This window comes from Ciconia boyciana, chromosome 1, assembly GCF_034638445.1.
Source record: "Ciconia boyciana chromosome 1, ASM3463844v1, whole genome shotgun sequence".
Classification (NCBI taxonomy): domain Eukaryota; kingdom Metazoa; phylum Chordata; class Aves; order Ciconiiformes; family Ciconiidae; genus Ciconia; species Ciconia boyciana.
Genome location: NC_132934.1, coordinates 76,889,843 through 76,914,982, shown reverse-complemented (window position 1 = coordinate 76,914,982; position 25,140 = coordinate 76,889,843). Strand labels below are relative to the sequence as shown.

The 25,140-nt window shown below is 38.5% G+C and overlaps 1 protein-coding gene across 11 annotated transcripts in view; it reads right to left on the bottom strand.

Moving 5' to 3' along the window:
- Positions 1 to 17,546, bottom strand: part of BMAL2 (basic helix-loop-helix ARNT like 2) — a 54,723-nt gene extending 37,177 nt beyond the window's left edge. For 9 of the 11 annotated variants that reach the window (XR_012044530.1, XR_012044531.1, XR_012044534.1 and 6 more), the window contains exons 1-5: positions 17,331 to 17,546; positions 8,685 to 8,832; positions 7,329 to 7,364; positions 3,554 to 3,592; positions 712 to 869 (exon numbers count right to left, since the gene is read on the bottom strand). Coding sequence is in view for 1 of the 11 variants with exons in the window: in XM_072875619.1 (XP_072731720.1) it covers positions 712 to 869; positions 3,554 to 3,592; positions 7,329 to 7,364; positions 8,685 to 8,832; positions 17,331 to 17,391 (442 nt within the window). In the remaining 10 variants the exon portion in view is untranslated. Of the gene's footprint in view, positions 1 to 711; positions 870 to 1,656; positions 1,756 to 3,553; positions 3,593 to 7,328; positions 7,365 to 8,684; positions 8,833 to 17,116; positions 17,209 to 17,330 lie in introns of those variants that run through there. The other 2 variants (XR_012044539.1, XR_012044540.1) reach the window with 2 other exon arrangements.
- Between the last annotated feature and the right edge of the window lie 7,594 nt (positions 17,547 to 25,140).

Genomic DNA, 25,140 nt, shown 5'->3' with positions numbered 1-25,140 from the left:
AACATAATTTTTTCTTTAGTTTTGCACCACTGGTTTTGGTTTTATGAAGTTACACTGTAAAAGACTTAACCTCTCACTGAAGTGAGTTCTCTGTGCTCCGTACCAGTGCAACTACTTACATCAGCTTCTTTAGGTAAGCCTTTTTTTAACAGTGTTTTTCCATGATGTTGTAAATTTCAAAGTCAACAGATAAACATGGAATTCCAATACAGAGACAAAGGGTTGATGCAATCACAAACTTGGGAATAACAAACAGGAGCATGAAGACCATTTGCTTCTCTATCAGCAGTATAGCTGTTGGCATCGGTACAGCACAACAGACATTACTGTTACAGAAAGTATGATGGAAAGCGGAGAGATCATGGAACACACGTTTAATTTGGGGTTGGAAAATAATGAAAAGACAGACTTGTTTGATTGCTGTAATTTTTAAAAAGAATCAAGGAGTGACTCAATTGCAAGGCATACCATTAGCAGACAGAAAATATCAGACGCTGAATGGTGGCTTTTTTTCTGCTCTACTAAGCAAAAAGAAGAAATGAAGTTCTGGAAGCTACAAACACGTAAATTTAAAGTGAAGAACAGACTCGGAACTGAATTCAGTAAGGAAATGTAAAATAAATGACCTTTGATTTATTTAACATCAAAGAAGATACACAGTATAACTCCTGATAGAATAAGGACTTTCAGGATTAGTTTCCTAAAACTCACCTTTTAAAGATTTTAAGTGTTGCACAGCCATCCGTAACACTGTAAGCTTGTCTAGCTTTCGTGCCATGGGATTGCACTGAGGTATCATAGCAGACAATTCCTCTATCAAATTATTCATTTTGTCTCTTCTTCGTTTCTCTGTTTGACTGTGAGCCTCTCTAAGAAGAAAAATTATTTTAAGATGTAGGACACATGATTGTCCCCATAGTATTCATCAATTCAATTCTGGCAATGGAACGCATCACAAGAAGCACTACTGCACCGAAACAATTTTTCATACACTACTTGTATTTGGCAATTGAATTGGATTCACTTGAACAAAGCAGAAATGGTCACAATAATGATGTGAAATACTGAGGGGAAAAAAAATATCTCAAGCAACAACTTCATTACATGTGGCAGGAACAAGAGGCTATGAAGACTTATAAAAGTTAAATTCTTGTGACCTTTGATGATCAAGTGAATACCTTGACACCTTACTGTATACCAGAGAACTTTTGATGTCATTAGTAATCACAGGAAGACATTTCTGCTCCCTGGCCCTATCTCTACCTGGCCTCTGTAACTAAGATGGGGTATTCATTCTGCTAATTTTTTTTTTTTTTTAAAAGAACGCTCTAAGCACTTGCTAAAGCATCTCTGAACTCTGTTTTATGTAAACTCACAAAAGAATGTAACAGTGTAAAAACAACAATCTGAGATGAGCCATGTCTTCTTGTTATCTCATTACCTTAAAAATTACTCAGATTGAAGACAGACACAAACACAAGCATTTATTCATAGCACAGTACAAGCAACAGACACCACATTTATATGTGCTTATAAGAGATGTAGTAGAAATTGAAAGAAAAAGCTATGTGTCATCTAATTTCACCAGAGGTATTTCAGAAAGCTTTCCCCTTCCCCTGATAAGGTGGTAGAAAGGGTTTCAGCCTCTGTGCATACCTTGTGTCTCAGGTTTCATCTCTTGGTAAGCCTCTGTCCAAGAACTCAACCACAGAAAGAGAGCTTCTCTTCTTGGACAGTTTTCATCAGAAAACCCCTTCTAAGGCACATGGACAGTGCACATCACAAATATGTTTATATCTCAGGTCACTTTTTCTTTAATTCTTTCTAGTGGAGTACGTTAGCTTTTCCAGCTGATCTCCTCCCCTCTAACATCCTCTAGCAGATCAAAAAAAGTTTAATTCATTCTATTCCCTCCTTACCCAGAAGACAAGCTAGCCACTCAATTAAAATGAAGATTATTTTCCTTTCTGATTGAGACCAGACACAGTGGTAGTTAACCAAACTGAGGGACAACATGTTTTAGTTAACTGATCTCCAAAACTCTTCCTCTTAGGCATACCGTAACAGAAAGCATTAAAGGCAATAAAGTTAACTACATCTGGCCTGTTGAGAAAGAATAAACTACAGTTTTAAAGACCTAGTCTTCTATTATTTTTATTATTTTTCCCCAAAATAAATCCCCCCTCCACACAAATAATTCTGGGTCATGCATCCAAGCAATTAGCTTTTCTCTCTCCAAAACCTTTTTAAAATTTAATTTTATCAGTATTCTCAACTCTACAGGTTCACCCAACTTTTCCTTAGTGTCAGGGAGGAACAGTCAAGTAATATATTTGTATGTTCCTTGAACTGTGAACCTCAGGAAGATAGATACAAACATTTGGAGAAAGAGAACAATCTTCCACATCTCTAAGAGTCAGTAAGAAGTTATAGAAACCTGAACAGGTGGATGCAGAAATTCAGGTGATGACTGGATGATTCAAAAAGCCTGCTGTCACATTCCCCAGTTACAAAGGGGAAGGGAGAAAAGCAAGTTCTCCAGTAAGTTTGTGAGAAGAAACACTGGAGGGACATAACTGTTAAGCAAACCTTCAAAGTGTCTTCTAATTTTTTTTTCCCCTCCAACTACTGAACCAAAACTTAAGGAAAAAAATTAACAATACAACATGAAAGTTATTAAAGCAATGTACAAAACAGAATCTTGTATTGCAGTCTGGATACTCAGTAAAGAAAATAAATTTTGGAGTTAAAAAAACTGTAAATATGTTTTGGAACACTTTCATTTCTTCCATTTAATTTAAATTGCAAGAACACCATAATTATTAGTTAGCATACTGTATAAATAATGCTTTTGACAGCAGAGTGGATTATGTATTTCTCCTTTGACATCTCTGCTCACATGACAAATAAAAGACACTTACTTTTAAAACAACTTTATAAAACAGCTCTAGTTTTACTAAGTGGCTTGTCTATAGTTTAAACTATTTGTTTGGATGAATCATGACTGCATTCAGTCACACAGCATTTCAAATCTTACAAGTGCTTTATGTGAATTTCCGTTTGGATTCAGGTAAGATGTGAATTAGAAGGGCAATGGCAAACCCTGAATAATTCCCTATACAAAAACTTGTTCCAGAACAAGAATTCTTTGTCATGCTTTAGCTGAATCCATTTTCATGTGGGATAAATTTTAAATACCTCTAAGTGTAGACAAATCTAGAAAAAACAATTCTCAAATTCATACAGACTGAGGATCAGCTCCTCCCTTTACATACAACTTGAGTGTACTGCATTTAATTCTCACCCTGAAAATTTTAACCTCAGGTTTTTGCTAAACCATCTGAGATATTCTGCAACACAACTTTCATTAAAATTAGTAGAAAATAAAATCCTCAAGGAGGCTCTAAAAATTATTATACATTTGGGGAGAAAAAGGAAAAGTTTACTGTTAAGTATTTGACAGTTTTAATGAACGTTAGCCCCCAAACTCATATTTTACTATTGTGACTCCTAGTATTTACTAGCAAAATATACTTCTATTGTAAATTAGTACCTGAAATCTTTTATTTTAAGATGTTCTTCATCTTCACTCCTAGAGGAAACAAGATATAGTTTTACATTGCATATTTAATATTAGGCACTTCTTTCCTCCCATAAATTCAAGGAGATATAGAAAACGCTACAAATTTACTATGGCTCTAACAAAAGCAAACCCGCAAAAATTCCTAATACAAAAATGATCTAGCAAGTGATGCATAATAGAAAGAGACCAAAGCATAATTTCCAATATTCATAGTTATGTAAACATATTATGGGGATATTTCATAATTATGGGCTATTTCTACCCTGGAGAAAACAAAATTAATGGAACATTCAAATAACTTAAATCCAGCATTGGGGTTTTTTTTAATTTAAAAATGTACAAGATAGATCATCTATTCATGTTTTTATCTCCAAAATCCTATTGTCAAAAGATGAAAAAAGCAACTCTAGCCTAGACTGGGCCTAAAATACACTTTAATTGTTCATGGTCAGAAAAAGTAAAAATTAAGTATTTTCCCATACCATAGAGCAATGACTGGGAAGTCTTATGTAATAAAATTGTAAATGAAAGACAATCGCAGTGCCTGTATTACAGCAAATACTTGGCAGCAGGAAAATATAAAGGACAATTCAAACAAGCACAATGATCTTTTTTTGTCCCCAAGATCACTGTATTCTTCACCACCATCTATTAAGAATTTTAGAACATGGCCTAATAGGTATCTTGCCAATTCAGTACAAGTGATTTGGTACTTGCAGAGAGGTAGTTCCCATACAAATACTGGCTACTATTTTCTTTAAAAGAAAAATTGATACAAATAGTTTTACTCTTTCTACAGTAGTTCTTTGGCTTTTTTTAATTCAGCAGTGGAAACATCTCATGCAGTACTCTATCTCCATTCCAGAGGAAAGACCTGCTAGCCTATGACCATTTTAGAAGCGGCATATGTTGTACCAGAAGGATTATAAGGAGACAGGCCAATCAGTCAGCAGCTGTTTCCTATGAGGAAACAGAAGTAGAAGGAGAGTTGGAGCTTATAGCTTTAGGAAAGATCCCAAAAGCTGCTTCCACCTCTAACTAAGCACTGACCCCGTCGAGGATCCAGCAGCCAGAGCCAAATTAACACATGATTCAGAGATCCAGCTCTTCAACCTGGGATTTCACTGGAACCCAGGAATCTTCTAGACAGTCTGATAAACCCAAACACAGAAGTAGGTTGGGCTCACAAGACCCTAGGACTTTTCTTCAGTGAAACTGTTTCAGATTTAGATGAATTAGCAATAACTAATATTTTTCTTTCATTTTAAAAGAAACTTTTACCAGAAATGTACATATACTATGAACTCCAACAGAAGTTACATTGTCTGACCGTAAGAGGAGAAGAGGTAAGGGGGAGCCAGATCAACTGCAATGCAGCATGTGGCCTATTAACTAAATCTCCTTCTCCCTTGGGAGCTCCATTGGGGAAAGAAACTAGAACAAATCTGTGGCCCAAGCAATCAGTCACAGCCTTCAATGGATTTATATAGCCTCTGTCCTAACAGCTGTGTTGTTACTGTTATAAATAGCTAGATTAAAACTACCTTGACTATGTGAACATAGGGTGAAATTCTACCTCATGGCTGTAATGTAGGTATACTTAATTGGTATTAGAAAGAACAGAATCTGTATTAATCAGGAAACAATAAAGAATACCACCTTTTCCTCTATTTTCTCAATTGATTTATTAGACATACTTCCCCATTTCTTCTAAAATGGAAGCAGAGGTTTTAAAGACAGAAGAAGAATATTTTTATTCACACTTTTCCATCATGAGCACCATGGAAAAAATCCACAACGAAACAAACAATTTATCCCCAAAGAAAGATTTTTATACTACCCAGTAAACCAGGTACCAAACAGTGACTACCCTGCAGAAAGGGATCTGGGCATGCGTGCTGGTTTTGGCTGGGATAGAGTGAGTTTTCTTCATAGTAGCAGGTATGGGGCTATGTTTTGGATTTGTGCTGAAAACAGTGTTGATAACACAGGGATGTTTTAGTTGTTGCTAAGTAGTGCTTATACTAAATCAAGAACTTTTCAGCTTCCCATGCTCTGCCAGGTGCACAAGAAGCTGGGAGGGGACACAGCTGGCGCAGCTGACCCCAAATGACCAAATGGCTATTTCATACTATACAACGTCATGCTCAGTATATAAAGCTGAGGAAGAAGAAGGAAGGGGGGGATGTTCAGAGTTATGGCATTTGTCTTCCCAAGTAACTGTTACATGTGATGGAGCCCTGCTTTCCTGGACATGGCTGAACACCTGCCTGCTGATGGGAAGGAGTGAAGGAATTCCTTGCTTTGCTCTGCTTGCATGCACAGCTTTTGCTTTACCTATTAAACTGTCTTTACCTAAACTCACGAGTTTTCTCACTTTTACTCTTGTGATTCTCTCCCCCATCCCACTTTGGGGGAGTGGCGAGAGGCTGTGTGGGGCTTAGTTGCCGGCTGGGGTTAAACCACGACAGCGTGCTGCTTGACAACAAGCTCAATAGGAGTCAGCAGTGTGCTCTGGCAGCCAAGAGGGCAAACCGCAAACTGGGGTGCAAACACAGCATAATCAGCCGTTCAAAAGAGGTGATTATCCCACTGTATTTAGTGTTGGTGCGGCGTCACCTGGAGTACTGTGTGCAGTTCTGGGCCCCACAATTTAAGAAGGATGCTAAGGTCCCTGAAAGCCTCCAGAGGAGGGCAACAACGCTGGTGAAAGGGCTGGAAGGAATGTCCTATAAAGAGCGGCTAAGGACTCTGGGTTTGTCTAGTTTGGAGAAAAGGAGGCTGAGGGGCAACCTCATTGCTCTCTACAGCTTCCTGAGGAGGTGAAGTGGAGAGGGAGGTGCTGATCTCTTCTCCCTGGTATCCAGTGATAGGACGCGTGGGAATGGTTCAAAGCTGTGCCAGGCCAGGTTTAGACTGGACATTAGGAAGCATTTCTTTACTGCGAGGGCAGTCAAACACTGGAACTGGCTTCCTAGAGAGGTGGTCGATGCCCCATGCCTGTCAGTGTTTAAGAGGCATTTGGACAATGCCCTTAACAACATGCTTTAACTTTTGGTCAGCTCTGAAGTCGTCAGGCAGTTGGACTAGATGATCGTTGTAGGTCCCTTCCAACTGAAATATTCCATTTTATAAAAAAAGAATACTGCATAGCTATAAACAAATATATTTTCTAAGTAAGGCATCCAGGTGCAGAAAAAGAAATCACAATAAAGTAATCATGTAATTAATAACTATCCCATAACATATATACACAAAGGGTTTACTTATGCTGCACAGCCAATCTTATCTCTGGTTTGTCACCTTGTAATAGCATTATTTTAATATAGTTGTGCTAGTTCTATTTTAAAAAGCACTTGACAAGTTTAAAACAAACAAAAAGTGTTTACATGCACCAGTCCTAGCAGAGTATGAGACCTTTCCTTCACCTCCCTAGTCTTCTTATTTAACTGTTACTTTTCATTTGTTCCCATTCTTACCTTAACTTCAATACTAACAAGTCTGGTAAAGTTATAAGCAAGTCAGAGTGTCTTCTTAGAAATATCAGAAAACCTTAACATTGGATTGACCTATCCATCCTGTTAATTAGATACATGTTTATCACCTTGTGCTTGTACCTTGTACGAAGACCTGCCCTTAGACAAAGCATTCCTTAATGGAAACCACACAGCTCATCTAGCCAAACAGGAAAATGTGACATGTTTATAGCACTGAAAACAGAAATGGATTAATTTATAAAAAGTACCTTTTCTGAGGATCACCATCAACTTCAACTGTATCCCTGTAGAAACAGGTAATAAAGTAAGCAAAATGTAGTTTGAAGCACAAAAAGATGACTTGATATACCCAATGAAAAAAAAAAAGTCACAGACAAATTTTAGTGGAAACCCCACTTGATTAGTTATTTTCATTAGGTTTTAGAACATTAGTTTTTAGAAGCTAATTACTAGTTCTTATAAAACAATACTTTTTCAATTGGTATTTCAACTTAGACATGATTTTTTTTTAAATGACAGAAGTTTCATGAAATCAGAGAGAGATCCAAACTTCAGGGAAACACTATTGATGAATCAGCACTTTTACTGAACAGGTAAAAATCAACAAGTGCTACTGAAAAAGAATGGAGACTCTTTTTTCAGAAACTAATGTATCTCTGGAGTTTCCAGTGATCTACAAGATACACTTGAATCTCCAAGCTGACAATTATATCAACATCCACAATATGGCTACATTCTGTAGATCAATGGACTATATATGGAAGAAGCAGTGATTAAAGAGAATTGCTTTAATAATCACAAATACATGTAGATTTCCTACCTCCCCACCTTTTTTAAATGTGGATTTTCCACACTAGTTTGGAGATACTTGTAATGCACTAGATCTGCAGGCTGACTGGTGTCCCTTACTTCTGGCTGATTAACATAGCTTTGAATAGATCACTTTTAAAAAAATACTTGTCTATGTAAATGATTATTTGGTTAACTGGCATCTGTCTGGCAGTTATAAAACAGGAGAAAACAGTCGCCAGTATCATCTCAGTAGTCAAGTATGACCCACTTAAAAAGACTGAGTACTACTGTAGGACAGTCCTCATTTTTAGGTCACAAGGTCTGCCTGGACATTTAAGTAAATGGCTGCCCTGGTCACTGAAGAAGCAGTTCTGATTCTGCAGTTCTAGATCAAAGAGCTTAACTAGTAATCTTGTTTCACGCTTTAAGGTGATATTTTAGTGCACACTTGTGAGACTTGAAGCAACTTAATAACAATTTGCTGCAAAGAGAACTTGCCTTTACTAGCAGGCAAAGAAGGGGGGAAAAAAAGAAAAAACAGTTAGGATTGAAACTTCAGCATTAGAGACACATTACCCAGACACTTCAGGCCAAGAAATGGCATTATAGAATCCTACATATATCCCTTAGATTTAAGGATTTTTTTTTCTATTTTTAATAACTTAGGACTATCAAAGAATGCATTTGGAAGAAATTGTAATAAATTATTGTAATAAATAAAGGAAGGAGGATTAGACAGTTACCATGTTGCATAAGTAACAGATTAATGTCTCAAATGTATGTTGAAACACATACAGAATCAATTTACTTACTGGTTATCAGAATCACTTCCTTTGCGCTTCCTTGGAATCTCAGCCACAGAAGTGTTGAAAGAAGTGGTGGTAGCAGGCTTAGTTATTGGATTCATGAGGCTGGGGACTCCAGAAGCAATGCACGGGTTTCCATCTATTGAGAAATGATCTGTGAATGAGAAAAAAAAAAAGCTGAGTGTCCAGTAAGAGCTATGTCATCATGTATCCATTCTGATTTTCATTTGGGAAAAAAAAAATTGTCCATGGGTGGCTTCTATGCCTCTGACACAAAAACAATAAAGGTTGCACTGTACAACCTAAGTACAGAAAAGAGTACATTGTCCTCCCACAGTCCTGTAATGATCTCATCAACCCAGTTAACACACGAATGCAATATAAAATACACCTATTCTCCTCCTTACACAATCTTAGCAGACGACACTTAAATCCCCCAGCACCTCAAACATGCTGCAAAAATCACAAGATGTGGCATTAGTTAGCAGATCAAAATACTGCGACTAACACTAAATTAAACTTAAAAAATATATAGTGAACTATGTTTTTTAAACAAGCTGGACATCCAAAAAATGAAAGTTTGCCGTAACTATGTTTCTGACATAAAACCTACAATTACACATAACATCAGTCATGTAAGTTGGAAGAGTCTTGAAAGCTTGTCAAGTTCTACCTCAAAGTTCCCTTCACAATTCTCCTCTAAAGGAAAACTGCTTTTCTTTCTGGGAGGGACAGAAGAGAAGTCACAAGCCAAAATAATCCTAGCGACCTACTGGGAAAGGAAAACAGGCTCAAGGAATCTAAGCACTATTACACTTTTTTTCTATCTCAATGCAAAGCTATCACAAAGAATCACCCAGCTGATGTTTAGGCAAAGAATCAGAATTAACTCTGTTTCAGCAAATGTAGGCACTCCTTCAGGCTTCATGTGCTAGTGAGGAAAGTATCCTATGTGATACATCTAGAAACAATAAAGAATTAACTCCACAAAGGGATAGATAAGGGATTGAGAGAGGTCATTTAAGGAAGTGAGCATCTCCTACTTTTAGCAGGAGGCAAAAACCAAGATGAGTACTTTCAAAATCCAGCACGAAGAAAAACTGGATACTTTATTGTGAGCTTTCTTTTTTTTAGCATCTGTGCTGTCTGTAAATGATAGGTAAAAGTGTGTAAAAAGAACGATACACAGTGTATGTTTTTTTCCTCTTAGGTGTAAGCACATCTTACACCAGAAAAATTACCTTCTAGGTTCTCATTTTCTGTTAGAATATGACTCTGGAGAGTTAAATGAAAATAGGCTAATACTTGAACAACAGCTTGCCTGGTCTTCCACTAATCCTCTCTCTACCAAGTCAGACTACACAGAGTCAGCCCCTGTTTTATTTTAGAAAGCTCTTTAACTCATTAAGTCATGCAGAAAGTTCCAAAAAAAAAGAGGTGGAAACTCAAAGAATCAATAAATACTTGATAAATAAGTAACAGCCTTTGGGCATCTGCAGCAGAAAGAAAATTTGGTTACTTCAAATACACAACATACTCAAGTTAGGGATATTAAAAATATATTAAAAGAAACGACATCATAAATACTACAAGGGCACAAATGGTAGATGTTTGAATTATTTTTATAATTAATCATCACTTCATAATAGTCTCAGTTTATATTTCTACTATAAATTCATGCAATTATAAACCAAACAAAAAACCCCCAACAACTCCAAAGGAACTCTTCATTTATAAAGAGTAGTTTTAATTCACTTAGGTCATAGAAGCTTATAATTACTAGATTAAGTTATTGAAGCATAATCATACTTCATTAATATTCATGAAAGAGTACTTACTAAACAGAAACCTACATGTATCAAAGGCAAGAATGCCTTCAGCACAACAGATCCTTTTGTCCTGGAACAAAGCAGGACAGAACAGACCCACTGACCTAAATACTCCTTTGCACACAGATGGCCAGCCTGCTTTCTAAACCACTTCCCTTTAAAGAAACAAAATGAAATGCATCATTTACAGCTTTTCCAATTTATCCTTCATATCATCAAAATAACTATTTTTTCCTCACACTCAAACAACAGATTCTGAATACTGTACTTATTTCCTCTGCATTTCCTAACAACACCCTTTTCTCTTTTTCTTAACTAAGAAAACCAAAAATGTTTAGATTATCAGCAACAATGACCTATTAAGAACTGCTACACTACAATTTTTAGGTGTTAAATTGAGTCCTAAATACTATCCCTGTGACAAACCAAATGCCATGTTAAATGCCATCTAACTAAATGCCAGTAAGATAGCTGGTTGATCTTAGACAAAAATATAAGGTTAAGAATCTGTATTGATCCCTGACATGTACAGCATGCAGCATATATTCTTTATATATATTCTTTAATATTCTCAAAAAAAACCCCCCAAAACAAACCAACACAAACCCAAAAAACCAAAAACAATGCAAAAGAAAACAAATAGAGAAATACATGTAAAGCTTCAGAACTACCAAACTTAGTAGAAAAGTAATTATTTGGAATTTAACAGGTAAGAGCAAATCTTTTTAATACCCACTACTCACTGAACAAGAAGCAGACAGAAACAGTTCATAAAGCTAAGTCAGCTATGAGAAGTCAGTAAGAGCGCTTTAAATTAATCTTTTAGGGCTTTATAATAACTATCATTATGATACTAGGTGATTCCAAGTTGCTTATTCTCTCCCTGAAGAGTGTCTTAACCTTGTGTAGTCTGTGATGAAAGATTTCTTTACTTCTCTGGCTATACCACTTTGGGAGAGCTGGATAAAGGATTTAAAAATCTTTGGGTTCACAAAGAGAATGAGCTAGAATGCACCCCAATAACCAGGGTGTGCTTCTATGATAGGAAAAAGCTGGATTCTTACCTTTCATTTGTGCACCTGGCTGAATTTCTTGTATTTTCAATTTCCGTGAACATTTTCATACAATTAACATCAAAACCAAACACCCCTAAGAACATATGAAGCAAAACTAAATGTTTCTCAATTTCATAGCACTCTTGCTTCATGAAAAATAATATCCAGAAAGACCATTCTTTATTACAAGTTTATTTTCCTGGAAAACCTAAATCATTAGTCAATTTTTAAACTACTAGAAACAGTTTAACTCAGCTAGAGATATTTTGTCCTACCACCCCAAAGGCTATTACTTACACTAGTCTGGTTTGCAAGACAAATAAAATCCCAAGAGAATTTTATGAGAAATGACCCTTTTTTTAAAATTATTACTGTTCATTTCAAAGTTTTGCTAATGCCCTGACATACTGATAACTAAATTTTAATGGTAAGTGAATAGTTCCTCAAATACATATGGTTATTTATGATCTATGTTTGGCTGTCAGTATTAAGCATATATGCTTATCTATATTAAGCATTAAAAATATTTTAAAGGCATATTATGTGCATCAGGACAGATGAAAGTAATACTGAAAAAAACCCCACTGTAATCATTCTCTCCGCAAAAACGCAAAGACCATCCAAACATTACAAACACACTATATGGAAAATAGCTCATTCCCAGTAAGTGTATCAGAAATACAAAACTATTATTTTAACATTAACTTTAGTATATTTCATAATCAGGCAAACAAACTATTTAAGGAATGGTTACCAATATCTACAGTTCTCACCACATCAACATACAAGACCATACCCTACTGAACTACAACCTCTCTCATGTTTTTCTGCAAGGAAAAAAAAAAAATTACAGTCCCCAAGGGGGTTGGCAAGGAAGTGAACAACTGCAAATGAGCTACATGAAACTACTGTTTAGGGGTGGGATGTGAAGTAAAGACATACAAAATCAACCATATTCCTACGTTCAGCAAAGGTTCTGTGTAAATCTCATGCAATGAATTAAGAAACAAGGCTTGGGAGACTCTACATTCTTCCAGTTAGTAACAATAATATTTTCTAAATGCATGCCACATTCCTGAGCTGTTTTCTCCACTAACAGTTTCAAGGTTTTCAGTTCCTAAACAAACACAATCTATTAGAAAAGGCTTATGGCCAAACTCCACCAACCATAAAAGGCGAGATTCATCTGAACAAATAAAGATGTCCACATCTGAACTAGCCATTCTAGCCCCTCTTGGAGGGAAGAAGACATTTCTATGGTGATTCATCTCAACCTAAAATAGATTCCTACAGTTGGTTAGATGAAATACAGTCCAAGAGTGCCTACCTCTATTCAGTACTTATACAAAGACCAAAGTAACTAGCTCAGACTTAGATATCTTTAGATGTCTACAGAGTAGATGAGATGAATCCCACCCAAGGCGGCTATAGAACTACCGTGCAATTCTTAAAATTTAACAGCCACAGACAGCACCTGTTTGTGTCACATGCAACAAGTTTAAGCCCAAGACAGTCTTTCAAAATTATTGCCTTAATTACACACCACCACCTCATGACCCACTCACCCCCCTGTGAAAGGTTAGCTTTTCTGGTGAGGTTTACTCCTCATAGGCTTTCCTAAAATATTACTTTAGTACTAAAACATTATTTTGACTTTTTCGAATCATCAAAAGGAAATCATACAAGGTACACATAAGCACTCCAAAAATCAGCAGAAAAACAGAAGTCATGTAGGTTTTAATAAATTAATAAAAAAGCTGTCAGCCCTCATTTAGCCAGTTTTAAAAAGAACATCTAAATCCATCTATCAGGATATTAGAGTAAAACATGCTTGAAATAAAATGTTAATTAATAAGTACATTTATAAAACTTATGGGTGGCACTCTTCATAGTCTGTGACTAAATGTACACACCAGACTTGGAGGAATGTCGCAGCTCTGCAGCTGCTTAAGTTAACAATGTGGTAACACTGGCACAACCTTTCTAAGAATAAGAAGGCACTTTCTATCCAGCTTCCTATTTTGAAACACTTTCTGGCAGAAGGAAAGGAGAAGAAAGAAGCTGCTTTGAATTGAAATTTGTAAGACCACAGATGCCACAGGCTATTAAAATGTGTATTTTCCAAATGTATGTTCCTGACATGCACAAAAACCTTTAGCTAGAAATTCAAGCTGTGACAAGTTTAAAGAAGTCAGAATTATGTTAGAAGTGACTGTAGTTAAAGTGGCACATAAGGGTTCTTTAGTCTAGATGAGTTATTAAAATTGAAATCTACTCACACAAGCTATTAGGCTATGTCTACTGTTATGCCATTGTATGGCATAATAGCAACAGGTCAGCAGAGAGAAGCAGCTGGTGCAGAAGCCCCTGTTTCTAATTTGTAAGTAGTTCAGGGAGCTTACACTAAATCACATTTAGTCTGGTTCACTGGGCCAAAAATCCTTACAATGCATGTGTTTTAAAGCTGTCTGAGAACAACCCACTGGTTCAGTCCCTTATGTTTGGAGTTGTAGTATGTTTGGTATGTGCCTGGAGTAGCACTAACCTTGCTACAATAAAATTCTAGGTTAGGTTCTTCTGAAAGGAGTCCAGTTCATTTATACCAAAACTGCTCTGCAAACCAAACCAATAAGCAGTAAGTGGGGATGATGGGATCCAATTCAAACCACGGCTATTGCTCTGAACCAAAACGATAATGTGCACACAGCCTCTGAGTACTTACTTGACTTCAGGGTCTCAGTCTAAAGTCCTTAGGAGTGCAGTCACGCAAAGAAGCAGAGATATATACGCACATACAAATCTAGGCACACAAGCAACCTAAATTTTCTAAACTGAGGTACTACTCAAGACATCAAGTTGGATTCCCAAGTTTTTCTCACAATTGACATGCTACCTTTTTTTAAGATGTGTCTCTGATTACCTAAGCAATTACAGACACATCTATCTACACTTGCAGCACACACAGAGTACAGCTATTGAGTCAAATAATTTCAAATAACTCTATGTCATGTAAATTGCTTTATTCTTCTATGGAGTTATTTTTCTAAAATTATTTTAATGAATTTTACTGCAGATTTTCATTAGAGAATGAGAAAACTATACCTATAGCCTACATACATACAATACTGTATGAGGAAGAAAGTTATGGGTGCTGAGATATGCATTACTTTACAGGTCCTACAGATCTGAACACCTATAAAACAAAGAACCATATTTTCTAACAGGGGTGAGAGTTGTAGTAAATATTCTTTTTATTTATTTTAGAACTTTAAAATAGGCCATGAAAAGCATCTTCAGACTAGTTACAGCAAGTCTGGCATCCAGATCATAGCCCACAGTACCTCTCATTGAAAGTTGGGGCAACAATTTTCATTGGAGTTAAGCTGTGAAAACCGTAGAAATGTACCGTCTGAAACAGTTTCTTTTTCCCCAAAATGTTATAAGCATGTGTAATGCAGGAGCAAGATACAGAGACTTCAGTAATGAAACCATCTTATGAACAACACTATACAGAGAATAAACTCTTATAGGCTAACTTAAGAACATTTGATTTGTTTTTAATGTCACAAAATTATGAAAGGAAAAATTCTAATATCTGGAATTATAGAAATTTAAATCAAACATTAACATAGGCAACTGATTACTTTCTGCATCTATTTTTACTTATTTTCACCACTCAGAATAGAAGTGGTCAAGAATCACAACAATTAAATAATACATTTACTTAATAGATTTCAAACACCACATATTTGGCCAAACTTACTAGTGTATTAAAAGTATGACTGTGGCTAGCTAATGAAAAGATACTACACAAGCCCTTGAAAGGCTACCCTGCTTTGCCAGTCACTTTCAGACTCAAAACAGGTCACTGATAGAAACTGTCATGTATATCATAGTTCATCACTGAAAAAAAAAACAAAAACCAAAACCCTCTCCAATCATATACTGCTAAAGGAATGGAAGGTAGCTGTTTTCTTGTAAGTTTTTGATTCATATTATTGTAAAATGCTGATTCCCATCAAGTCAGCTGCAGAACTTCCATGGTTTTAGCTGGCCCTGGAGTCCAAACAGGGAATTTTCAACAGAGTATTCACAGTGATTCACTTCCCACAACCATCCACCAAATTATTTCTTCTTACAATGAATTTGATTCTTAGTTGATGTGAACTGTACAGTTTAGAGTTTGTTTTTCATAATGTGGAAGTATACCAACAATAACATCTACAGTCAAGTGAAAAAAAAAAAAACAACTATTACTCAGCTAACCTTAGTGTGGACCTATCCCACAAAAATTAAGATACTTATATCTTAAAAAAAAAATTAATAAGAAAAAAACCTGTATCTTCAAAACCCATTAGAAGAATAGGTATAAACATGGGTAACAAAAGAAATAAGGGAGGGGGTTTTTTTTGACAATGAAAACATGAAGCCTATGGTTCATTGCTTTCCCAAATCTATTTGTAAATGGAAATGTCCGCATATTTGGGGTTTTCTTTATTTTGATTATTTCCTTTCCTTACAGTATGTGCATGATAAACAATAAATCCTTGTTTTAAGTGCAATTTAACAGACTGCAAAAACTCTAAAAAAACCCCACCAAAACCCCACTTTGTTTTCAAACACTAGACTACTTGCTCCAAAATTATACCAGTATTTAAACAATCAAGCAGCAGAGATAGAAAAATGCCAATTATTCTAGATAACCAGGATCCCCATATACATTAAAATACACATAACTCAACAGACGTTTAGAAAACAACAACTACTAAACCTAGAAGAATTGGTGCTAACTAAACAGAACTGCAATGATGACTTAGGAAAGATTTGCTCACTTCTGTTTTTCAAAACCCCGTGCAAAACACTTCTTTCTCCATCGGAGAGGGGAAGCAACATACTCATTTCAAAGCAGAAGGAGCACGAACAGCTGCTGGTGGTTTACAACTAGCCTTGTTTTAGTACCAGAAACTTATGATTAAGAACAAGGAAGGAACATCAAACCTTGGTCACCATACAAGCGTGGGCATGCACACACACACACACACACACAGAGGCCAAAATCACTATACCTAAAATACTAAATTATTTTTACCTACAAAAAAAATCATACTAGCATATTAGGAACATGTAAAACAGCTAAGTGTATATCAGAAACAGTAAACTACACAGTAAGTTAAAAAAACAAAAATATTTTTAGTCCACATCACATCAGTATGATGACACATCTATAGCAGCAATAAACAGAAGCAGAGAGTGAACATTATACTCGGGATTTCTCTGTAAGTGCACAACATACCGCCGTGGCATCCACCTCTGTGTACCTTTACTGAACTTCAGTGGGAGGAAGTAGTTAGCAGCGTCCAGGTCACACTTTGGGCCAGCGTGTGTGCAGGCAACAGAGTGAATTAAAAAAAAAACAACCCACCACCACAGAGTGATATCGGGAACATAACTAGACCGAAGTGCCCTCACAGAAAGGCTATACCCCGCGGGCGGCCGCGCACAGCCTGGAGGCAACACGCACCCCTGTACCTGCCCCTCTACCGCGGGCACCAACCTCACAACAAGTCACGCAGGGCTCGCTCGTGCCACATCACGGAGGCAGGCAGGCAGGCAGACAGACAGGCAGACAGACAGTCCCCACCCGTACCCACGATCGCCCCACACACAGAGTGCAACGCACCACCTACAGCCGTTACAGCGGGGCGGGGGGCACTCAGCCGCCGCCCGCCAACGGCTGCGCCCTAAACAGCCCCCTCCCCAGCCCCCACCTTCCGTGGCCCGCCGCTCCTCCTCGGCCCCCTCGGCGCTTCCCGCTCCTGCCTCGGCCATGGCGGGCGGCCCGTGCTCCGCTCCCACAGCGCCCCCGGCACCGACGGCATGCAGGAGGTGAACTAAGGTGAGAAGAAACAGCCCGTCCTGCCGGCCCGGGGCAGGGCTCAGAGGCGCCCCGCCAGCCTCCCCCCTCCCTGGCGCCGCCTCAGCAGCGCCTCCGCCGCCGCCATCCCCCCGCCCCCGCCCCGCCCGGCCCGGCCCGGCGGGACACTTCTCGCGAGATTTCGGGGAGCGGCGGGTGTCCAACGGCTGCCGGTCAGGGCTGGCGGCACCTCTGCGCTTCCTGCAGTGCCGCGCCTCAGGCGGGCGCCCTTCCCTCATCCCCAGGCTGGGGAGCGCTGGAAGTGAAAAGCGGGTGAGGGCTGGTGCCACCCGCGCGGCCCTCATCTAGAGCTCTGAGACCCGCGAGGGAGGGCAGTCGTGGCAGTTGGACAGGCGACGCCACACCAGCCGTCTTGAATACATGATGGAAGCGCCCCCGCTCCCTTCTGGCATATTGGAGAGCCAGGGTAGGCGTGGGCCACTTCTGAACTTCGCAGTATGGGGGGAAGTCCCAAAATTGCTTTGCCTTGGTCTGCGTACCTGTTACATTTTCAGGGTGCTGTACAGAGGACACCTTGTCTGAGGAAGAATTAGGATCTTGGAATAATTTTGGTTGGGAGAGGCCTCTGGGTCATTTGGTCCAGCGTGTGGTCAGAGCAGGGCAGAGAACAGTCACATGTAGCAGTAAAAAGTAGCATAAAAATAGGGTTAACTTACCAGTATATTAAATTGTGTTGGTAGACCTGGATTACACTAGATGCTGAGGCTGCAGCTATGTTTTTTGCTAATACCAGAAGTGCACTTTGAAGTGAATCTGCCCATCATCCTCACTGTGCTTTGGTTCACATCCTGGAGTAGTCTGGGTGCTTGCAAAGTGCATGCCTTTTGCATGGAGACTTCAAGATGCACTTCTAAGAGGTTAATGTGCTCTGGCTGTTAACGGGTATTCACTCCAAAAGGCCCCACTAGAGCTAGTCTGAAATGAAACCTCTACAACATGTACAGTGTGGGCATTGGGACCTCAGCAATGCCTGTTCCACTTGACAGAACCGCTCTTACTGTGCTGCCCTGCTTGTTAATATTGACATAGCCTGTGCTTGCTCAGTTCCAGTTGAAGGTGTGGCAGAATAGGCTATTGCCTAGGACTCACACATCCTTACCTTCATGGGCTGCGTGTGTGCCTGCTTCTACCTGTTGGACTCAGGTATGAGGGAACTTGCATGTACAGTGCAACTGGTATCACTCACCGGTAAGGCTGGATCCAGATGATCGGTGACTTGTGTGAAGGAAGCTACTTCTGCAGGTGTACTGTTCAGGGGGCTTTCAGAGCTTCTGTCTGTAATTAGTAATGGGGGTTCCTTTGGAACTAACAAAAGTAGGTGTAATACTTTGCAAAGTATATTACATTCTTTTGTTGTCTGTTCTAGTGGTTAATATCTAAGTCGTTAAAATTTGTATCTCTGAGCTGCAGACAAGTGATTGTTTTTTTGGGTCTGGAGGCATAATAAAATTACTCTTAAGATTTAAAAAAAACATCCTGTGCTAAAAGTGAAAAAGGAAGTGTGACTAAATACACAAAAAAGATCTATGTGGTTTTAATAAAAGTAAGAACACTATTTACATAAGTATTTTCATCATTGACTACATAACGCTGAGGGGAAGTGTATGTGTCTGAATGCCAGTTACCTGTCCAGGTGCAAGCTGCAAGCATGCAAAGGGTTAAGACAAACCTATGGGTTATAAAATTGCTCTTGCAGAAATAAATTGCTTGAAAGATAGTTTTCTGAAAGGCTGTTTTCTTCAAGAGGGTAGTCACATGTAACCAAACAATGAGTCTGGAGCTGTAGAGGGAGTGCAGAGGGACTCTTGTAGTAATGTTTATAAGCACCTCACCACTGGTGGTAGAACTACAGTGATTATGGTTATTTATAAAATTACTAGAGACTGTTTACTGTTGACTGTCTTAAAAAAAAGAAAGCTTTTTTTTTCCCCCCTTCAAAATTAAGGAAATTTTGAAGTCCTACTAAGGATTCTTACCATAGCTTGGTATATCTGGACAGAAACCTCATATGTGTAAAACAGCTGTTTCTGTGTCTTTTTTCTCTGTGTAGGAAAGTTAATATTTTATCTTGGGAAAGCTAATGCCTTGAAACAGAAGTGTCATCAAATCTTTGCTTCTCTGTTTCCATCATCCCATCTAAGACAGCAGTTCAGTATTTTCTTTATTTTCATTATGTATAAACATGTATGTCTGCTAAAACACTTTAAAAAACTTGAGAAAGTAAATCCTCACAAAATTACATGGGCAAAATCCATTTGAACACCTATGAATTTAATGTAACGTGGTGGAAGATTAGTAACTTCCCTAGTCAATGATAGAGCTGGGAAAAAAAACAGAGAACAAAGATGTGTTTCATCCATAGCTTTCTGAGATTTAGGCAGAATTTAGTTGGCTAAACTCCAAACTATGATCTTGAGAACGATTACTCAGATGCAGTCCTGAACGCCATTTGTGCCATCTTTTATACTTAGAAGCTCCCAACATATTTCACATTCGACCCCCGTCTGTACGGGAGTGGGCAGCTCAGCATCTTGCCCATAGCTAAGCCCAAGGGTTAGACTAGGCATGTGGAAGGGCAGAGTGGGTGAATGGCTCTAACAGAACATGCTCACCTGGCCGGGGAATTGTGGGTTCCAGCTGGGGATGTTCTTGAACAAATGCAATTGCGCTACTATTACATTCTCAATGCACGCTTTTTCATAAGGTACTTTTTTTCCCTTGGAAATCCAACTTTTAATCTCAGACATTTAAGTTATATGTAATCCCACAGTTACTATTGCAGTGATAGATAAATTCCACTATATTGGGTTCAGTTGGTCTTAGAGAATTTGTATTGGAGAAAACCAGTTACAAACCACTTCTGCCCTAAAGGACATAAAAAGCAGTAGGAAGAGCTAAAACCCAGGAGTTATTGTTGCCATCTTTGAGAAAATAATTGTAATTAATGCACATTTGTTTTATTCCTATACTACAACTGATATTGAAAAAAATTTCCAAAAATTTGTTCATAGGAAGCTTAAATGTCATGTTTGGCCCTGCTAAAATACTCTTTTGCCCCAGTTTTGAAGCTAGGAGCTCCCTCCTCCAGATTTGCATCATCAGTGGACACCCAAATGTTAAGGAGATTTCAGAAGAGTGAGTCAGCCACATTGACTGAAAATGTTTCAGACTCAGTAACCACAGAAAGTTGAAGATGGCCGTTGTTACAAAGCTCAGTGAGTTAAAGATTTAAATAGTTCCAGAAAACTGTTTTAACAAACTTAATAGCTTAACAGCTATTAAATACAAACTCTCTCCATATGGGAACATTCAATGAGGACATTCAAAATGCAATAGTTCGGGTTTTTTTAAAACTGACTCACTAGAAACAGAGCTAATGTACATTATTCACATTTTATTTAATATTTTTTAGTGCAACAATAGAAGTACTTGTAACTCAATGAATGCAGAATTTTTTGGCACTTTATGATATGTCTGGGCCAGAAAATCAGATCAATCCCTAGCAATATTTCTACCTGTTACGTTTTCTTCTGTGTATTTCTCATCCATGCTCAGTGTCACATCTCCTGGCACTTACAGAGCTCTTATAAACATAATGCACTGCCAATTCATTAACACAGATTTTAAACATCATCTATTATACTTGTTTCTTATTCAAAGGTGATGATTGTTCTCTTTGTTGAACATTTAATACATTTCATATATGACAGTAACTGGTGTTTATACCGTATAGTTAGCCTTGAGCAGAGTAGGATCCCAGTTTACGTAAGGCACTGATTTTGAGTAGGCCACACTTGATATTTTTGCCCCGTTTTTAGGTGAGCACTTTCTCTTGAGTAGCTTTTAGCTATAAAATAGAGAGCAGAATGCTTTATATAAGCAATGGATAGCCTCTTTTTTCCAAACAGCTTATACAACAACTTGCTAAAGGGGTAAAAATAACAATCAAACCTCAGAGCAGTTAAATAATAGCCTGAGACGGGGCAGTTGAAGAAAGGTGTCTGTATTATTACTCCTTTTTCTTTTCTGTAAATGATTAACGACATCTGAAGTATAGCATGTCTTAGCTGTTACACAGGACATGAAGAGCATCCCATCAGCATTTCTCTGAGAAACCATTCTGAAGAGGATGCAAATTTCTTTGCGTATTTGCTGGGACCAAGCTAGGTCCATGCACGCCACTCTTAATTAAGAGACCTATTTCAGAAACTGAGAGTGACTGGAAAAAAGCACTCTCCTCCCCTGAGGGAATACTGAGAGGTTGACTGTGTTATTAGAGTGGCTTATATTGCTTCACATAAAAACATACTTAGGTGACTGCTTAGGGCAAGCTAGCTAACTTATTTCTACTGAAACTTAATAGCAGTAAACTGAAGTTACGCAGCAGACCTGTAAATACAAATACAGATTTTTCACAGACTTTTCTCCCAGAACGCAAGTGTTTATGGTTTCCCCTCAGACCATGGTATTACATGGCTCAAAGTAATGTAAAGAACAATACCTGTGTCCTGAATCGAGTACGTTTTACAGAATACATGTGAACAGACTAGCTAATTAAAAGAATTAATACAATTACAAAAAAAATTTTTTAGTCTGTGGTTTGTGCTTGAAGGTCATTGGATTACTTTTAAGGGCACCAGAAGCAATTTTTTGCCTTTGCTATAAATTCTGTGCCTATGCATTAGTAAAATCTGCTATCATTTTAAAGCAAAAGTTCTTCCCCAAATCAGAGCACCTTTTGCTTCAAAAATTATATAAATAGCATAATCTTACTGTAATCAGCCAATAATAAAAACAAGCTCTTTAAAGTTATTTCCACTCAATAATCGGTGCGGAAGCCCTTCAAAGCAGCAAAAAAACAGCACAAAAGAATTCAGCCTTTACCAGCAACAGGCTGTGCTATGCTGGCACAGTACAGTGAGTGAAGTTGCATGGATTATGTTATGCAGTATGTCAGACCGGATTGTGATAGTGATATAGTCTGGCCGTGAAGATCTGTGAATCACGGACAAATTCCTTGCATGATGAAACAAGTTTAACTTGAGAAGAGCTTCCAAATCCTACTTGCTCTCCCTCTCTAATCTTAGTATTGGAGGCAGTAGGATGATCAATTTACTTTGTGGTTTTCTAACAAAATTAAGTCAAAAAGATTAGCATTTTCCAAAGTGCCTACATTATTTTGGAGTCCTGGCTGGTGAGGTTTGTGCCCACAAATTAATTCACTTGCTTGTAAATCTCTTACTTAAAAGTCTCTCAATTTGATGGTGCCACTTTTGATTTAAAAACAAAATAATCTTCAGTCTCTAAATAGCCTTTTCATTCCTGGCAGAAACAGGTATTTTCTGAATGCCTAACAAGAGCCTAATGTCTAATGTCTCTGAAAAACAGTATTGCTGTTACAAATTTATACACGAGGATAAATAAAGCTGCTTAGGGGGCCTGTTGAAATGAAAAGCAATTGAAATGTGCCCATGGTGCCCAAGTGGCAGCCCCCAAGCCAAGTCCTACCTTTCTAGGATCAGTGAGATGCCACCCAGTGCCTTTTCTGTAGGGGCTGAAAGAGAACACAACCAGCTGTGAGGGCAGCATACCTCCAAGGACAGAACACCTTTTCTTGGGTTTGCACACAGCCAGTCTGTGAGCCTCCAAGCTGCAATCATCTCATCCATCTTGCCTGCAAAGGTCCTGACAATGCATTACATCACCATCTGAAACTCATCTCCTTGATTAAAGCAGACTTGTCACCCACAGTACAGATTCCTGATCTTTTTGGGTGTTAACAGCCTCATATCAAACATCTGGTATAGGAACAATGCAAAGATACGGAAATGTAAACCACCTTAAACCTGTGCCGCTAAGTCAAGGCAGAATTAACTGAAAAGAGAAACCACCTGACTGTTGCACAGAGTGGGCCCATAAGTATGCCTAACATCACTCAGCAGAACTGTGCTGACTGAATGCAACACGTTCATTGTTCATTGCCTGGGAACTTCACAAATCAGGAAGTCATGCTGATCTGTCTGCTTCGTAGAATATGCGAAATCCATGCTGGGGCCTCGTTTGGGTCAAATCCCACAAGGATGCACTATGCTATTTCAGAAAAATGCATTTAAATAAATTGTACATTTTGCAAAGTTCCCTTGAGGCATTAGTTTAATTTGATCAAATAAAATTGGTAATATTTTCTTCCTTAATAGTAGAAGTACGCTGCAAGTTTGTCAGCTTTGTATTTGAAGCCACAAGACATCCTCTTAATGTACTGCATTTCAACCAATTGAATTCTATAGATAGTGACATCTTTTTGTCTCATTTGTAACAAACATAAAAGCATGGCATCAGCAAACAGCTTGCTTTTGAGACCATACTTGTTCACTGCTTTCTTTGGGCTTTAGATAGGGATCTTTTGCTGACGTCAGTGGGAGCTGGATGAGACCTCAAAGGCAGCCTGCTGGACTGAAAATCTTGGGATGTGTGTCCAGTTTACCAGTGATTCACTCTGTCATGATCAAAAAGTCACTGGAGTTCTTATCTGATCATTTGTTATTAAGAAATAGCTACACTGAAGTCAGAAGTAGACTTTGTAGGGAAATTAAGCATCTAAGACTAGCAGAGCTATTCCAGTTTTTGAGTAGGTTCTAACACTAGAGAGATGTATGTTCAAATCACTGCTCCCATTTCGAGTCTCAAAGGTTTGTGGATGGCCACATGTGCATGGACATGGCCCCAGAGAGCGTCTTGGCACCTGCTTCCCGTTGAAGCTCCATTACCTTTATATTCCAGCCCGTACATCCACATAGAGGGGCAGATTCTGCCTAAATCCCTGGAAGGAAACAAGGTGTTATGTAGACTTGGTGTGTATGTAACACTTGCTATCTGTAGCTACCATCTGTTTTTCAAAAAGTGGAGCAGGGGCTGTGGTTACACTTTTACACAGCAGCTTCAAGGTCACAGCACTTACTCTCAACATCATTTAGTTTCGTGGGCAGGAAATGTAGAGGCAAGGGCAGAGATTTTTGGCTTTGGATGGAGGAGGATGGGCAGAGACACCTGGAGGGGAAGGAACTGCTACCAATGGAAGGTGGGCTGCCCGGGGAGAGCACATATAGAGAGCATGTATTCCTAGAGGAGAGAGAAGCAGCAGCAGATGGTGGCTCACTAGAAACAGATTAAAGCAGCTGGTACGGAAACAAGATGTGGCATCAAGGGTCGGTTCAAATCAGAAACAAACTGTTCCTAGCAGAGCTCTGACTTGATTGGGAAATGAGAAACCTGGGTTTATTTCCCTCCTCAGCGTGAGAAGGTTCAAGCCTACATGCCCCATTTCCCCAGAGAACAGTAACTTCCAGGCTATCAAATAATCTGGAGAGAGGTGGTGGGAGGAGTAGGAGGCAGCGAGATGAACTCTCTCTGCATGTGTAAAGATTCATTTCCCCTCACACCAACTGCAAAAGTGTTCCTGTGCAATGAACTCTCTCTGCATGTGTAAAGATTCATTTCCCCTCACACTGACTGTAGAAGTGTTCCTGCATGATCAAGTGTGCAAATCCTGGAGCCACTACTATTGACAGAGAGTAAGTTAAGTGTATTATATATACATTAACTTGCCCTTCAACTGTCCCAATAGTTAACATACCTGGTATCTT